This window comes from Amblyomma americanum, chromosome 5 (genome assembly GCF_052857255.1).
Source record: "Amblyomma americanum isolate KBUSLIRL-KWMA chromosome 5, ASM5285725v1, whole genome shotgun sequence".
In the NCBI taxonomy this organism is placed as follows: Eukaryota; Metazoa; Arthropoda; class Arachnida; order Ixodida; family Ixodidae; genus Amblyomma; species Amblyomma americanum.
In genome coordinates, this window is record NC_135501.1 from 204,400,750 (window position 1) to 204,419,055 (window position 18,306).

At 42.2% G+C, this 18,306-nt stretch overlaps 1 protein-coding gene across 4 annotated transcripts in view; it reads right to left on the reverse strand.

The window, feature by feature from the left end:
- Positions 1–29: 29 nt before the first annotated feature.
- The window catches only part of LOC144133486 (tRNA (32-2'-O)-methyltransferase regulator THADA), a 50,005-nt gene continuing 31,728 nt past the window's right edge, over positions 30–18,306 (reverse strand). For 2 of the 4 annotated variants that reach the window (XM_077666610.1, XM_077666612.1), the window contains exons 17-30: positions 17,396–17,506; positions 15,585–15,831; positions 14,596–14,812; positions 12,543–12,770; positions 11,738–11,939; positions 10,478–10,681; positions 9,387–9,631; positions 7,098–7,295; positions 5,587–5,683; positions 4,362–4,394; positions 3,525–3,649; positions 1,606–1,690; positions 1,314–1,452; positions 30–310 (exon numbers count right to left, since the gene is read on the reverse strand). In XM_077666610.1, coding sequence (XP_077522736.1) covers positions 63–310; positions 1,314–1,452; positions 1,606–1,690; positions 3,525–3,649; positions 4,362–4,394; positions 5,587–5,683; positions 7,098–7,295; positions 9,387–9,631; positions 10,478–10,681; positions 11,738–11,939; positions 12,543–12,770; positions 14,596–14,812; positions 15,585–15,831; positions 17,396–17,506 — 2,379 coding nt within the window. In that variant the 3' untranslated portion in view covers positions 30–62. Of the gene's footprint in view, positions 311–1,313; positions 1,453–1,605; positions 1,691–3,524; positions 3,650–4,361; positions 4,398–5,586; positions 5,684–7,097; positions 7,296–9,386; positions 9,632–10,477; positions 10,682–11,737; positions 11,940–12,542; positions 12,771–14,595; positions 14,813–15,584; positions 15,832–17,395; positions 17,507–18,306 lie in introns of all 4 variants that reach the window. The other 2 variants (XM_077666609.1, XM_077666611.1) reach the window with 1 other exon arrangement.

The window sequence follows — 18,306 nt, forward strand, 5'->3', positions numbered from 1 at the left end:
AGTTCTGATTTCACAACAGTTTTTAGGAACAAAATCAACAACAAAGGTCAGAGTATGCTAGTTTATTTTGTGAAAGTAAGCTGAGCCCACAGCTCTGCAACACAAACTTTTGCAAGGGAGAGCTCAGTGGCAGCTCCATGCAATGACAACAGCTCACGGATGTTAAAACTTGATGATACTCTGCTGAAAGCACTGGGACTTTGTAACTTACTGACATGTAGGTAAGCCCGTTCAATTAGGTCCACACGGGCTTGTAATAAGGTGATGGCATGATACAGCTTCGGACTACCTAGAATCTGAAGATCTGAGCCTGCAAGTGTGGATTCAGACAAAGGTACCGCATAAGTGCTGATGTCAACTTGCCAAGAAAGTTGTTTTTCATCTGCCCCATCATGCGAAGCTGACATGTTCCCACTTGTTTTGGCATAATGAGCCTAAAAAGTGAGCTAAAGCCTTGCAAATTAACAACTTAAAGCAGATGTGGAGAAGTCGCTTAATTCCCAGTTTTGGAACAACCTCGAAAGCAAGCAGCTAGTAGTATAGTACAACAAACCTTGGTGCTGCAAGAGACATTTATATCTTCCATAACTGCATTCTTTTTAAAAAGCCTTGCTATACATTTCTTGTGTGACATATTTATGAAAAGAAAGTTGATCTTGGTTCTTAAAGCTTTGAATAAAGTAACACTTAGGTGACTAGAAAACATGGGTGGCCCTAGGAGCAGTCAATTAGCAATGCCAGGAAATAGCTGTACCTGCTACAAATGACCTTCACAGATGATAAAATATTCATTTAAAGGAATCATACTAAGCTCCTGCAGTTTTAGTTGAGTACATCCAGCTAAAATCTAATTTCCTTTTCTCAAGAGCTGCACTCATTTGCCTAACTGTGAAAGAGAGAAAGCAAGGAAGTCGGTGGTAAGACAGACCAATAACATAGCAGCAGCACTGATCTTGCAGCGCACTGTTGATGCACTAACTCTCAATAATGTGGTGGTGTCTCATTCTGCATTTGGCCGGCACCAGCCAGGATTGGTACAGGATTCTGTGCTTGTAGATGACACCGCTTTTTTTTGCTCCCTTGAGCTCTTGCCAAATCTACAGTCTAACCAGTTACTCTTGACTGTACATACTCAATGGACCAAAAACCAATACGGAATAGAAAATCGAACATGACAAATAGGTCAGCATTACGTAGCACTCGCAAACGTTGTGGCCATAGATTTCCAGAGCTGTTGTAAAATGAAGCTTTCAAACCTCCCTGTATATTTATAACTAGTAGAATGACTGATGGCTGCAGTGCGAAAAACTTACCAGGATGTTGGCCAGTGCACATGACGAACTTGTTAAGAGCTTGGGATGTCACTTTAAGCTCATCCACTAGTATTGTGGCTTCGCGCAAAAGGAAGCTTGTCATGCTTTCCTCTCTCTGCATTGCTGCCTCCAGAGCCATCTGTGTCAAAAGTAGTCAACAGCGTCTGGTTCATAAGAACACACAATTGAAGCCAAGGTACAAGGCAGCAAAGTGACAATGACTTAGCACAGTCAACTGTAGCATGTACACTATGAAAGCTCAAAAATATTTCACACAGTGCCTCATTCTTACCTCAGTGCCTCGACGTAGCAACAGGGACACTATCGCTGGTTCCATGAAGACGCCACTTTCATCCTGTTCAAAGAGACTTCCCACGCTGCGACAACCACCACACATGAACAATTAAGCAGCAGTTCAGCCACATGAGTTGCAAGACTCGAGCCATAGCAAAGAAAGGCTCTAATGCTTTTTGAGTGCAGTTTCAACCACTGGATGAATAGGGCTTAAGCATGAGGCAACAGAAGAGCATGAATGTCTTTGAAGCATCTGCACAACATATATGGGCATCCCATCTATAACTGCACTAAAGAGTGTTCTGGCAAAAAATTCGTTTTTGAATTTATTCTGTTTTTAGGTTTTGTGGGAATAAATAGCTTCAGTCGCTGACAACAAGGCTGCAATAAAGCTTACAGAAATAAAAAAAAAAACTCCAGGGGGACACTTAAGCTCCGCCTTAAGGGTATGATGGATGATGCAATAGCATTAATGGGTTAATGCCCATATACTGGCCATTCTCTAGTTTCGCGACACTCAACCTCACCACCCTGCAATGGCCAATGAAAATACTGCAATCCATGAACACACCCAGTAATATTCATTATTCTTTATGGACGCGATGTAGGTAATAGTTTGATAAAATCGCAAAATATTTGTGGTACAGAGAACACATCATCGAAATAACAAGCCGGAAGCAAGCGGACTATGTTTCCTCCTCGTCTGCTGCCGCAGGGGCTATGCACCTGACCGTCTGCTCCGGCTGATCATAGTTCAACCAGCAACCCACACGTTTTCGAAGATCACTCCGCATATTGCTCCGCCAACTGCAGAGCGGCAAGCTGCCACACAACTGGCTGACAAGCACTCCGTGCGTGCGTTTCACCATGGCAACCATATTGGTTGACTTCTCTTACTCGCCGTGGCGAGTGAGAAAAAAAAAAGGCGGGAGCCAGGACGTTTAATCCAATTTACTTAGGAAATCGGCCAAAAATTGCAATCATTTGAAGTTTCCAGGAATGCTCAGAGTGTGTAGATCGAGTTCCCATGATATAAAGACGAACTCGAAATCCTCTTTAGTGCACCTTTATGTGCTAATTTTTTAAAGCAGCATCTGCAACTCATCTCAACTAGGAACCCCACTAAAGATACATTAGTTATTGATTCTGTCCATAAAAGCATAAGCAAGTCTCTCTTTTGGATCACAGAAAGTTTATTTTTAACTGTACAGCTTATGTTAGAGGCATTAAAGAGAGCATATATGTGGAGGAAAATCCACAGGCATACTCAGTGCTTCTGCTTTTTGAACCGCAATAAATGGTTTACGCGAATGTGACCGACTGAATGAGCTGCTGAGAAGTTGAGAAGAAAGACGATGTGAGCTAAATCCGACAACCATCTAAGCAAAATGTAAGCAGCGAATATATCAAGGCCAAAACAGTAGCTGAACAATTCTGCCTTTGTGTGTAAGATCATTGGCTGACAATGAGCCACAGAGCTAGCTAAATTTTCACAGAAATTGAATGCGAATATGCACTTCGCAGGTGCATTGTCATATGCCACAGACATTCACTGCCAATTACAACTGCCATTGCGCCTGCATAAAATGAGCCTAACAATGAACATTTTGAACACTGGGGAATGAAAAAAGGCACTACTGAAACAGAGTCACTCTCCGAGTTCCTTTCGTATATTACAGACTTCTTTCAGATCATGCATTAGGTGTGGCCCTTTGGACTGAAACATAAACTGTACTTTGTGCTCGCATCGGCTAACACAAAAACATGACAAAGAGTATGTTATGGGTCATAAAGATGCCTTATGTATCAACGTAACCGGGCAACACTCGGTGCAGCAATGTACACTAACAGCAATCAAATTAGAATGCACATGCTGCAAGGAGACAGCAGGCATCACAAGGGCAAGTGCAGACTCACGTAGGATGCAAAAGCTGCTTGAGCTCGCTGCCTATGGACGGGCTACTCCGACAAAGCTCACCCCACAGAAACTTGACCAACTCTGCTTCATCTCCAGTGGCTAGCAACATCTTCCTGAAAAGATTCTGCACCAGCAGAACAATGTTACTTGTGTTAAGGCTAGCACAGTACCTATCACTCAAGCCAGACTCAGCTTTAAGAGAGTCTGTTTCTTTTGGAATGTGCGTGATAAGACCACTCGGGAAAAATATATTTCGGATTCAATATCACCTTCAACCAGAACAGTGACAGCCTTCTCAACCAAGCAGTGAAGCTCTGGCCCAGATAAACTATAATGTCTCAAAACTGAAATAAAAAATACTATGCCACAAAGAAACGAACTAGTTATGTAACTCCTGGAGTCAAGCAAACTTCCTTAGTTAATGAATGGCACAAGAAAAGTGCAATTTCCATTCTGAGATAAGCTGACTTGCTTTCATCCACCATTCCAGTATGAAAGCATTGAGACAGTCTCGTTTCTAACAAATCCCTTGTGGGATTGCAGTATTCATATATAAGTACTGTTTATTGCCGATGAGCGGTTGTTCATTATTGTGACTTTTTGCCTGAACTTTAGACACTTGTACTTGTAATTTTCCTTTTTTTTTGCATTCATGCAACCCATCCTCCTAAATTCCCTTATGAGACAGCAGTATAAATAAATAAATAAATAAATAAATAAATAAATAAATAAATAAATAAATAAATAAATAAATAAATAAATAAATGTGCAATTAATAATGGCTGCAAATGATACCCCCAGCTGATAAAAAGTAAATGCAAATCTGTCATACTTACATCTGCTGCCACGTTCGCCTGGACAGGAAGCAACTGCTGTTTCACGGAAGGCACCAGAAAAAAGAAAATAACTACAAAGCTCAAAGGAAGGGGTAAGGATTAAAATGTTCAGGCACATTTACTGCAACAAAAACGTAGTCTTAAGAATTCTGCTTCTAACAGCAGCTTGCAGTTTGGTTAGTTTTTGCAGATTTGAGAACATGATGAGCTGCCTCTTGCATACCCCATCAACGTACTGTTTTCTCATCATGTTCTTGAACCAACTCCTAAAGCCCTAAATTTAAATACTGTATTCATTTTCTGCCCAAGCCAGAAACTTTCATAAACGGTTATAGCAATAGTGACTGGTATGCACTAATATCTTGAAGCACCACATCACGGTAAGTAAATACTGATATTGTTTCTAAAGCAGTGCTAACTATGCATGTTTCATGGAGTATGCCCTGCATCGTGACAAACATTTACTGTGACGTTTTAAAAAGATATCAGCTTCAAAATGACAATGCACATTTAATCAGACATAATCACACCTTTCTTCGAATTCTTTGCTAACTGCTAAAAATGGCCGCCTCCACGGGTACCCTGTCAAACGAGGAAATATATTTTGGAAAGTTTTGTTCATGTGTATTTCTATGGGCTACATTTCCCCCCAGTTCCTCCAGCAAGGACTGATTCCCTCAAGCACCTATTGCGGTATTTCAAGAATACTACATCGCCTTTGAAATTACGGTTCACTCAGCTCTCGTTCACAAAGGGACGACGTGACAGGTGCAATCTGAAATCAAGCAACTGCTTTGAAAACTTTTGTTTAGATGTATCTCTATGAGGCATAACCTCAACTGCTACCCCTAGCTGTACCCACCCAGTGACAATGGCACCACGAAACGTTGCCTACATTACAGATCACTGTTGGTCTATACAGGAAGACCTGTAATGGAGCTTTCTTCTTTCTGTCATCATGAGCATCACAGATATTTATTAAAAATTTCAAGCCGTGCAGTCATCCGAGATGGTCACACTTGGCTGTAACAACCATCACTTGAGTTTTCACAAATATTATAGTATCTCATGGAGAACTCTCGGGCAGTTTGAACAGAGCATTGGGATATGGCTGACCAATGCAACAAGTGATTCTATTCATGCACTTAAGACCCAATTTAACGCAAGATGCTCATTTATCACATTTAACAGAATCTATTAGTTCTGCTTATTATAGCGACAGCACCTGCAATTCTGCTTCTTGCAGTGGCAATGCACCAGCGGCTTCGGAGCGGATTTGTGGATCTTCGTCTTGAAGGAGCTGGAGTACTGTGCGGAACAAGCTGTGAATCGAGACCAAAAATTACTGAATTTCTTCGTACTGCACTCTTTGCAGAAAGGTCACACTCATGCAGTTTTATTATATTATAAGAGCCAGAAAAAAAAAAGAAAATAAATATACATTACGGCAGTTATAAAATGTTCTTGGGAACTATAATACTGGCTATGCTCTCTCAATTTCACCGACTCGCAGCTATAATTCTGATTGGCTGGGCAATAGTAAAGAAAAATGGTGGTTGTCATTGCAATTTATATACCACATTTACACGATTGTAAGTCGACCTATTTTTCAAAATTTGAAAATCCGGAATGGGGGATGGACTTAAAACTGAAATGAAAACATGGCACTAAATGTAAAGACGAGATAAACGAGATATCGGGCATGCTACAGCAAGGTTGCATTTTTGCTGCGCGGCTCCGTCGCATCGCTCTTGGTGCTGGCCTTGAGCAGCTGCTATGTCAACGCGCAGAGCTGGCATCCCCTCCACATGCAGGTGGCGGCCGATGGCGGCTATCGATATACAGCAAACTGGCGCCCCACACTACCCACCTGTGGCTGCAGACTGCGGTTGCTGATAAGTGGCGACAGCAATCGCGTTCTATGGGAGCTCAAGCGTCCAATAAGTTTTCTTTTTACTTTCAAATGCGCGCTCGGAGCTCAGGAGAGCGTTGATAGTTGATGGAAGGGCCGCTGTTCCAATCGAGCTGGCACCCCCACTCGGAACAGCTGCAGTGCTGGGGAGTGTCGGTAGCCGACGGAAGAGCAGACGCCATTCACGCGTATAGTTTCTCTTAGGCCCTGACGCATTTGACTACTGCCGGCCGCATTTCACAAGTTTTCAATGTGGTGCTTCGTCAGTCGTCATTTGTGCTCCAGGTCCGGCAAGCGACCGGCGCTCGTTCATGGCTACATTCAAGATGGCTGCTATTCTTTACACCGAAGAAACGAACAGCTGCGCGCCAGGTCGCAAGTTCGACGTTCACAACGGGTTCATACAGGTGGGGCACTTGAATATGCACTTGACTGTGTCGTTCACACTACGCCAAAAGTTTTGCACATGTTAATGATGTCTAGGGTTTAACATCCTTATGTCCAAATACAACTGAACAGGCTCAATAGTGATGTTCATGCTGAGATGCGCTAAGAAACTCAGGGCAGTTTTCAAAGGGAGAATGTTACAAAGAACTATACGATGCATTTACACACAGAAACATGCAACAAATAATGGTTAAAAACAAATTTTGAAAAAAAAAATGAATACAACAAAACTGAAGGAATTAAGAAAAACTGATGCCGTCAAGACAAGAAATTACAACATGGCTTCAAATTTATCAAAACAGTATTTTATCCCAGATGCCCGTGCGCATGTCATGATGAGTTAGTAGTGGGGTTTGGGGAATTACAAGAAGAATCACCTTTGAAGATGTTTTAGTTTCTGCGGTCCACACTTGTGGGCAGCCCAATCAAAAACTGTGCTGCCTACGATGCGAAGTGAGCGTGCTGCATGCAGTCGATGGATATCTGCGGTTGCTGCCAGTTTGGCTTCATTACCCACAGCAGACGTGATGGCAAGAAGCCATGAATCAATGTTTGCTGCTATATCTGGCGAGTCCCTAAACGAACAAAACAAAGTGTCATGTAAGTGCCTGCATCCTTAGGCAGCGCGTTATGCTGCTGTAACACAGCACCTCAGGTCCTGATCAAGTCCGATCCTGACTGAAATTTGCACTTGACATGCAATATTGCTGCACATTTCCACTTGATCCTGACCGATGAGTTGGCCTGCTAAACCATGGCTTTAATGCCGCTACAGTAGATTCCATCACAAACACATGGCAAACCCTGTACTACTGGCCCACACATGTGAATGTTACAATTTTTTACTACGGCCCGGGTAGGTGGGGGGCAACAAGAGTGTTTAAACAATTTTGGAAATCAAGCGGCACTGAATAAAATAAAGAGGTATATTTAAAAAATTTTTTAGCATTTATAGAACATCCTTCTGCACGTTTAATTTTACTCTACATCTCATTGTTTCCTAGGCGCGAGGGAAAAATCTTGATTGCGTTTTTCAGGGACATGCTTGGGGTCATGCAGGATCAAGCTCGATAGCAACTGAATTGATCATGTAGCCGCACTATACTATCTGCACTGAATTCAATCTCAATCAACTCAATCACGACTGAAAGTGCGTGGGTGACAGCGGTTTTTACATATTTTTCTGTGATACTGTTAAGGCCAGAAGAAAAAGAGTGATCTTTTCTCCTAGCAGCTTTAACATAATGATGCCACATACAGTACATACTCTCCTGACTTACTGACTTAAACAGATCACAACTTGCAGTAGATTCAGTTTAGTTTTGAAATGCATCGGCCGCAGCTGCTCACCTTGTCTTTTTGGTAAAGATGGAAAATGGCCATCATTTTCGAACTCATCAGTACAAGACCAAGCTCAGGTGGCCAATAAAACTGGCAACGCCATTTCCTATCAAGAAGCAAAGTGGCGTAACCTCCTTTATACTCTTCTGCACCTTCCAAAACACAACCTGAATGCTGCCTTGTCTTCAGAGGCCTCACTCAAGCAAAATAGTGCATCTTAGGCGAGCGTAGAAACAGCCCAAGTCTCTGCTGTTGTCCAAGAGCCCCAGGAGTTGACGTAAAGAGTAATCAGTACTCTTCTGGAAATAAACAAGACTTTTCACGAAGTTATGGGGTGGAAATAGTTGGTGGTGGAAATGTTGTTGCACAACATGATTGATGACACCTTTTTGTTGTGCTGTGAATGATCTGGCAGGCTTAAAGCTGAACAAGGAAGGCTATGACAGAGAATTGCAGTATGGTTGCTCATGCTGACTACTCTAGCAGAGAGCAATTTTTCATTAAAACAAAAATGGTTCCTACCTCAACAAATTTTAAACAGAGTAGATGGAAGAGTATGATCCTTTTTTGAGAAACTAGTACAAATAGACCACGGCCATTTACACAAGAATTTCTCAGAGGTGCAAGTTGTTGTACATAATAAGTGCCATAACAAACACCTGTTTAGTAGTACTACATAGTTTCTTCTCTGAAAACATATGTGCAGGAAAAGGAAGAAACTGCTTGGTAAGGGTATCCGGCAGCAATAAGAAAAAGCAGATTGTGAAAAAACTAGTCGCTGATGACAATGATGGACCATAGAGAGCAAACAAGATGGTTGATAAGACCTCTAGTCTTCGCAGTTTTTTCATAGTTCAACTGCCCCCAAAACAATACATACAGACTAACATACAACACTTGCTAGAAATAGTACACACAAGATCAGACATGTTATCCACATGAAAAAACAAGTTGTTTGCTTGAAAGGGTTTTAGCATATTGTCACGACCAAACGAGAATTGTGCAGGTAGGTATAGGGGAGAACCTGAGAATGAGGTTGATCCTTTGAATCCTAGAGCCAAGTCTAGCCCGAGCGCGCTTCTCGAGCCAACTGTCGCTTCGTCGTCGTTTCGACTAAGTATGGAGGCCACACTGTGCTAGGCACGTGGCAATATTGTAAAAAAAATGTGACCGAGGAGCACAACAAAGCTTTCTAAAAATTAGTTCAGGACAGGTCATGATGAAAGTTACAGCGACAACAAAAGGTCTGCAGAGTGAGTTCCAGGAGGGCTACTAATTTAGCTCCTTTTATGGGCCATAATGCAAAAAAAAAGACTAGCACTCACCTCTCAACATTTTCTAGGCAGTGTTTCAATGAGAGTGACCATACCACCAGAGACAGGGCTCTGACTGTTGTGCCCGCTGAAAAGGATTGGTTGAGAGCAATGCACTTAAACTTTGCAAGCCAAGTGGTGTCAACAGATGGGCTGGCCACTTCAGGCTTGCGCAAGAGCGCTTCCAACAGCTCCAACACTTCTGCTGAGTGCACTGGCAGCTCTGGGCCAGTGTTCAGGTAAGCTACCAGTGTTACCTGAAATGCGGCAAAAATGTAATATGACATATGTAATGCGTTGAATGACTGATTTTGCAGGCTGCCACTGCCCAGGCGAGCTACTGTGTTAATTGAACCACAGTCCAAGAAATTGCATGAAATTTATTTAAATTTAGTTGTTTATCTGTTTAAATAAATAAATAAGTTACTGTGGCCACACAGCTCACTGATGTCAACATTAGAAAGCTACTACGTACGCTGTTACAAACTGGTGAAGAAAAAAGGTTTACGAGGCAACTAACCACAATGCAGTAGTAAAAATAATGTATGTCTGATGCATTAGGTATACTCATATGCAGGTGAAGAACACAGTGCATAAGAGACTGCATATAAAGTGACAGTTCTGCAAAATATGCAAGCTATCAGCCATTTAGTATAAACAGGCAATGGACATGCACTAACCTGTAAGTGATAGTTTAATGAAACATCTGCACTACAGAACAAGTCATACCATACAACAAATTCAACCTGATGAAGAAGAAAAACAAACAAACCCTTAAACCATTTTGCAAATTGTATAGCCCAATGGCCAGTGAGAAGAAGTGAGCAGCGAACTGTTAAATGGATCAACAGCGATTATAAACATTCCACTCACGAAACAAAACAACACGGAAATGCTAAAGTAGCGGGCCTTCTAGCCAAAAGGCTTCCTTCAAACAAGCAATATATTTTAAATGAACTGCAAACGCACTTATCTGGCAAATGTTGTGATTGATTGATAGCTGAGCTACCGCAGCAGCCTGTAGTAAGCTAGCACGTCATCAAATAAGCCAGGAAAAAAAGTGAACAGGTACAAATGGAAGATTAAACTGTGGTTAAACTCACCGCGACTTGGCACCACACTTCAGATGTAACTCCCGAGTCTGGTCGACATGCTTCATGCAGCAGAAAGTCAAGAGCAGGTTCCATGACAGCCGCACACTCTGTTCCGGCTCGTACTATTGTGACAACTTCCGAAGGACACAGATGCTCTGCTCGTCTCAGCAACCATCTGGTCTGCCGCTGTCTCCACATCACATCTCCGGGCAGCTAGAGTTGGGCACAGTGCACACAGGTACTTATATCACTATCACATCCATCATCCTTGTCATACAAGATGTTGCAATACATAGAAAATAGCTTTTAGAACTGACTGTTTGACTTGCTGTTCGTATGTTTTCTTTGTTTTATGTGCCAAAGCAACACAGTAAATAAATCATGAGACATGCCGTAGTAGCGGGCTCATAATCACTTTTCAATATCTGAGGCTTTTTAACATTATGCGATGAAAACTCAGTATTTGAGCATTTATGTGTTCATTCTCCGTCAAAAGGTGGTCACTGAAGCCAGAATTGAACCTATGCCTCCGTGCTAAGCAGCCAAAGGTCATTTCCCACAAGCCATGGTTCACAGAGGCATGCTGTCAGTAAAAAAAAAATAAATCAAAAGCTGCAGAGTGGTTCACAAACGCCAGTACAGACGCAGCATAGCAACTGCTACTAAATCCAAAGCACAATGTGCTGATGCATGTGACTGTGAGTTGACCACATTATGCAACTCCATGGCAAATGAAAACACTGGGAATAAGCTGCAGTTGCGTCTCCTCACCAAGAAAAATACTGACCACACAACAGCTGAGGGGCCATGCCAAAATACCTTGGTTGATAAGTAGATAACCACACAACTAAAATACCATCTCCTGAGAGTACAGACAGGCTGTAAGTTGTAGTAATTTTGGTTTAGGGAGTCATGAGGTCAAGGCATGATCTATCAATATTTCAAAAATTTTGTGCATTAATGCCTAAGTTGCACTGTGCCTAGTTTTCCTTTTCTGTGTGCTTGCTCAGACTTTCTTCATCATCTCAAAGAATGAGATGATGAAACAAGGAATGTTTCACGTGCAGTTTTGCTTGCTGGGGTTCTGCTGCTGTAATTGTAGGAAATTCCGTAAGCCATTTTCTAAAACAAAATTAAGTTTAAATTGAATTGCGATTAAGGGACTGAAGCTTCAGCATCGAAGGATATAGTGCCTGTGTTCTAGAAAAAAAAAAGCGCTTGAATTTCACATGACACAATCGTTACTACACACATTTATGAGGACCTTACCTCCTTATGAACGGGGCTCTTTGCGATGGCCAACATGTATGACGCGTGCAGGCTACCTAGCCACTCACTACTATCACCTTCGCTGAACAACTGGTCGAACAGGTTCACAACCTCCACTCTCACAAAAAAGTTGGATGACAGGGCCCAGGACAACCTGTTGTAACCAGTGGTTTCCTGGAACCACTTGGCCACATCCTGAATGCTGCATAAAGGAGTAAAAGAAAATAACACAAGAACGAAAATGTGTGGTGCACTTGAAATGGGCTGCACCACATGAGTCCTAGGCAATGTTTTAAGGTTACAAACCTTGTTTTTAGACCCTTGAACAAACCATAATTCATACCTCATGGCGTATTCCAATCGGTGATCCAGCATATTTTCTTGCTGCGCGAAACCGAACAGCGGATAACTTGCTTTTTCGTAGATCTGGAGAGCTGCTGCGTATTGCTGATTGAAATATACTATTACTATTTACTAAGCTCTAACCCAATAATTTCAAAAATTAATTTTAATTAAGGCAGCTCTTTGAGCAGCATCCTTTTTTTTTCTGTTGTTAACTTCCAAAGGCAAGTAAACATCATCACTCTCAAATATCAGAACTTTTATCACAGACTACAGCCCAAGAAACAGAAGCAACAAATCTAATAAAGAAACTGTTATTTAAGAAATTTTCAAGCCATTTCCAATCCAACCACTGTAGTTAAACGGCACGGTAAGCATTAAATTCAAAAGAAAAAGAGGTTTTTAAAATTAGCTGTTGGCACCTTAAGCTTCGCTGTCAAGGAGGTGGTTAAATTATACGAACCAGTTTTGGTTGTTCCTCAGGAGACGGTTGGCAGCATGAAGCTGAGCGTGGGTTCTGTTATGCGAGTGAGCACCTTTTGATTCTGCAACATTTGTGAGCAACACCACAACTTCGTCAAAGGCTGACAGGCAAAACGAAGAGATGCACTTGGCGGCGAGCAGACGCAGATTCCAAGAGCGGCAACCTAGGTGGTTGCGTATGCACTGCTGAAAGGGCTCCAGTGACTCCCTGAAATCAATAATAAGTGCGCTCATCTCTTGTCTGCTGTGCTTTATAAACATAAGTGCAGTACTAGGTATACTCATATCGGTCTCTTTTCTTACTTTTGAAGAGAGAGTACAACTGCATATTAGCAGCAAAAATTCGAGGGGACACTTAAGCTCTGCCTTAAGGGTATGACGTGACAGCGTATTGGGTTAATTCCCATATATGCAGGAGATCATTCTCCACTACAGTACATTCATAGGTTTCTGGGAGTCGTCATAGCCCTCCTGGCGCAGTGGTGCAGCGGTTAAGCGGTCCACCACTGCCCTGCGATGGCAGGTACTCCCAGCGGTTAGTCTTGTGTAGCCCAGGTTTCTCTTTCCGAGAGACCAATCATTGATTTAACTGCCACCTGCCAAGGTGGGCATTCGCTCGCTATTCGGTGGGCAAGCTGTGATGATGCCGCAAGATAACGTGACCTAGGGGGCCCACCTGCCCTCTAAGTTGCTTTCGGGCTACCACCTGCCAGAGTCATTCTCATGATTGTTTGTTCACAACATCGACGCAGGATTTTCTGGACAACGGGGCCCTTAACACTCTCACGTTAAAAGCGCAGCCAATCCACAAAGTTGTACATGACTTAAGCAAAGTGTGTTGGCTTGTCAATACTTCATTTGAGTCTTAGCTTCTGGTTTTGACACAGTGTTCAAACAAGAGAAAACTAACCCCTTAGTTTCCTGCGATTCTGCAAAAAATTGTGGATTTTGACATTTTTCACAGAATTGTGTGTTAGCAGCTGCATTCTCTTTTTTTGACAATATTTTCATTATTGTGCTAGTGGACATCAATAGGTATATCACAGAATGATGGGAATGTGGTAAACTTCATCGCCTGAATTCTTTTGAAACACAGATTCTGGTAACGACCGAAGTTTTCCAGCTGCCTTGATTGCTTGTTACCCATCTGGAACAGGCTAGCAGGTCAAGCACAGTGGCACTGGTAGTAATGAGCCTGAGTCACGATACTGACCGCTGTTGAAAGCAATATTACAGTATTTGCCAAAATATAATACACTTTTTTTTTTTAAATCATTTGCTTCAGAAAGCATCACGCATTATAGGACCAAATTGCGAATATAGCACGAATTTCTTTTACGTTGTTTTTTTTTTACAAACCGACCTTCAGCTCGCCCACTAAGTTAATGAGCTGTGAGAAAAAGCCAAGTTTTTGACGGCCAGGCAAAGCAGGCGGCAGCGTCTGTGCGAAAGAGTGCATGCATTAATGTGTGAGAGACTTCCTACAGAACACTGCAGATCCACAGAGGCAGGGGCATATTGGTTTACATTCTTTTTCTGGCTGCCCCACCATACTTTTTGTTCTCACTTGGCAGAATTCAAAATTTTCACCACAGAAAATTAGAGACATCAACTCTAACAAAGCAATAAGATCACAGCTCTGTCGGTTTGATTCACTACAACATTTAAGTCAGTCTGCCCCAAGAGCCAGAGTGTCAATGCATGAAAAAACAGTGACAATAATGCAATATTATAACGCCTGACATGACTTTTACAAAACTTCGACATGACAGCCATCACTTGGCTATTGAAACTGAAGCCGAAATAAAACAAAAGAAATTGAATTAATATCAATCATTTACGGGGCATAGGTGAATTCCATGTGGCAATTTATGTTTACAAATGTGATATGCATCACTATAAACAAAGAACACGCAAATAAAATTTGATGTGTGTGTTCCTTTAACTGAAAATAATGAGGGTTGGAAAACAGAGAACAGTTAATGTGAGCTGCTTTCTAATCGAGGTAGCGCAAGAAAAGAAAGGCTACTCACATGTGCTGCTGGTTGCTAGCAGGAGGCTTCAGTCTTGAGAGAAAATCCAAGACAAAGTACAGGTCATGGCTGTCCACATTCGAGCCATCAAGCTTGTCCAGAAAAAACGCCCGAAGGTCAGGAAACCTTGCAAATAGGTCCAAAGCACTCAGAGCATCATGGCCGACAAACTCTTCTCTGGTCTTCTTTAGTCCCAACACCCGGGGTGCTGTCACACCTAAAAATCGGGAGAAAAGCAGCCTGATGATAAAAAGTGGTCAAAATTCACTGTCCACGATTCCAAATGTAAAATAATACAGTAATATGCAACAAAACGATGAATTTTTCTACTCCTTAGGAATCGGTCAAGCTTCATTACATTCAAGTTACAACAAAAACAGGAAATGCGTAATAAAATGAAGGTATTGATTCAAATTTACCAACAAAATTCTATTAGTGTAAAGCATCCACAAAGGCTCAGCAACAGGATTCTCTAGAACCTGCTATGTGCGAGGATTATATTAGGCACAAGATTCCTACCATATCAGAAACAGATAATATTCCTCTAAAGCAAACAAACAAATGATGCAGCAGTTGAGATTTTTTTTTTCCCTTAATGAGCACGATAACGAACCTGACATCAAAATCCTCAGAATCAACAGTCTAGACCCTTGAACAAAATGGTAACCGAGTGAAAAGTGCAGTAGCTGCAAAACAACTGTTAATGTCCAATGTAGACAACATATTCCTATAGTGTCAACACAGCAGCCACAGAAAATGTGGCTGTATACTCTTTTAAAGTATGTACTGTGCTTAATCAGGCTTCAGCTCGGGCTAGTTGGCACGGCATAGTGTACAAGTTATTGCACTGTAGGTTATGAAGGACAAATGAATGCAATGGGCAAAACATGCATACTTTGTGTCCTTTTGCCCCTAATAAATTGTAGTGCAATAACCTGTACAGTATGAGTGATAAGATGCCACAACATAACTCAATGCAAAAAACATACCATAAAGTTGATGGGCTGCATTCCTCACAATCCAAAATGGCGACGCCAAGGCTTCAAAGCAAAACTGCAGAACGCGTCCAAGATGCATCAACCCCACGGGGCCCAGGGATGCTGAGCTAACGATGGCACAAAGAACGTGCAGTGCCTCAGCTTGGGGCAGATCCACTGTGGTCACCGAACCACTGGGCTGTTCGGAGCACTCTCTGATGACGCGGCTTAAAAGGTCCACGGTCCAAGCCATGCTTTGCTGGAATGATAGGGGAAAGCAGAAATGACAAAAATGTGCATCAAGTTACAACAGCACGCCATACAATATTTACTCGTGTAAGGCCTGCCCCCATGTAAGGCCCCAACTCCCATTCTGAGACACAGAAGTCGAGGGGGAAAAAAAAAGGAAAAAGAAAACCGAAACCGTCACAACCTAGTTACTCAATGCGCTACTGGATGGTGATAGCCGCTTTCCCACCATCTGTCATCATTGCTGGAACTGTTGCTTAGTTATAATGCCTGGAGGCATGACGAGCATGGTGCAGCCACCGAACATGTGCATCAACCGTCCATTTAAAGTGAAGCTCCTACGCCGAGTCGATGGTCAAGGGAGCCATGAAATGACGCTGGCTAGGTGACTGAAGAGGGCATCTCTTCCATAAGTCTGCATGTGCATTTTGAACACGTGGTGTTATGATATGGCCTCAAAGAGCTTTGAGGTGACGGGCATTTCTAATGCCACATACGGCATGGAAAATGATCCTCTCTGGGAGCATGCTGATGCAATGAAGTCATCAGACAGTAATGAGAGCATAACAGTGAAGAATAGAGAACAAAAGTGTTTGTAACGTCACCAGCTGTTGCATTTTTCTGTGCAGAAGCCATAGCAATGCTACATTGTTTCCACAGGTATTCAGTGACACACGAAGGCCTGACACGAGTAAGGCCCATGTTGGGCAATACCAGGAGACATTCAAATAGCTCCAAAATACTGTTTGGTGGCTTTTATCTGCATTTCCTCTAATCTCTTGCCATTTTTTGCAGCTTATATAGTGACAGCACAGCTTTTGGCTCTATCATTGAAGAGTTAGTTACACCAAAGATCACCTTTGGCTGACATAACAGGAGGAGAAAAAAGCATTTAAAGTAATCAGCAGATAAAAAAAAAAGAGTGTAAGCAAGATGACACACAGCTTGCCAGGCATAACGGCAGCTGCATGTGCAATAACCAGATAAAAAAAAAAAAGTGTAAGCAAGATGACACACAGCTTGCCAGGCATAACGGCAGCTGCATGTGCAGTAACCAGTCTATTTTCGAACCTTCATACATGCCAGGAATACTGACAAAAGCAAGACCGGAAGAATGAAGTGTACAATAAGATCAAGAAAACTCTACACTGTACTTTTTGTTGCAAGCCATTATAAATGCACAGCTTTAAAAGAAATGAACGTAACCCAACTAGCCCAACTTGCCATCCTACTACAGCATAAAGCTTGTTTTACACTACGTGGCTCTGTAGCACAAGGCTGTGTGCGTGCGTGCGTGTGTGTGTGTGTGAGAGAGATGAGCGAGTGAAATGAGTGACTGAGAGTGAGTGAGTGAGATGGGTATGTGAGCGATTGAGTGAGTTAATAAAGCGAGTGTGAGTGGGTGGGTGGGTGAGCAAGTGAATTTATTCTTCCTGAGATGGTAGCCAGTAGAAGAAAGGCAAACGTCTCTTCTCCAGTGCCTTCATTTTTTCAAAGAAAGTTCACTGAACATATACAGAGTAAACTCTCAAAGGATTTGTCCGAGTAGTGCAAAATTTCCAAAAAACATTTACCTTCACATTTTTTGCTTCACCCTCGAGCAGCGCTCTGATGAGTAAAGGTAGTCCTGCTGAGCGCCTCGTTACAGAGGAAGACTTCGATCTCAAGGTCAAAGACAACAGCACCTGGAAATTGAGTATGCGGGTGTAAGACACCAAACTTGCCAAGACATGCGAAAATAAAAAACGATGCCATTTATGCTCAATTTTAGTATCAATTTCCTGCAACATTCATTTTATCCAGCTTGTATTGCGCAGGAGGAAAACAAAACAAAAAAAAAACACATTTCTTGTTCCAGCAAGTACAAGCCACTGCCAAGATGCCTTGCATGTCTTGGCCACCTTTTTAAGACGGTAGCAACATGCTAAACATTTTGCGGACAAAACAAGACAACTGTTGGACACATAACATGAAGATAGAATGATGCCACATTCGCCGCAAGCAGATCCATACATCGATACACACTCATCGAGATAGCGTCAGCAGTTTCACTTCCTTCTAATGACAACATATTGCTAATGCACTTCACAGCACCCACAAATTTGATTTCAAATGCTTCTATGATTTCCCTTCCTGTTTTTTGTATGAATGGGATAGGATTGCGGTTCCGTTAAAATGTTTAAAGCGGTGTTCAAGGGATTAAACTTCACTTTTGAATATCCAGAGCAATTGGTCATCAGATTTAACACTGAAATTCATAAGAGCAAGAACCACACGTGCTAGGTTTACAAGACAAAAGGGGAGAAAGGAAAGGAGGATGTGATTCTGGACACTACATGTTAAAAAACTGATTTATCGCGCATGCGCGCATGAGCCGAAGCATCAGGAAATTATGTGCATGAAGCAGTGCAAGGTTATAACAAGCAAACTACGAGGTAAAGGGATAGCGGTTACTCTGGTATCCTCTTAGCATTGGTATAGAAAA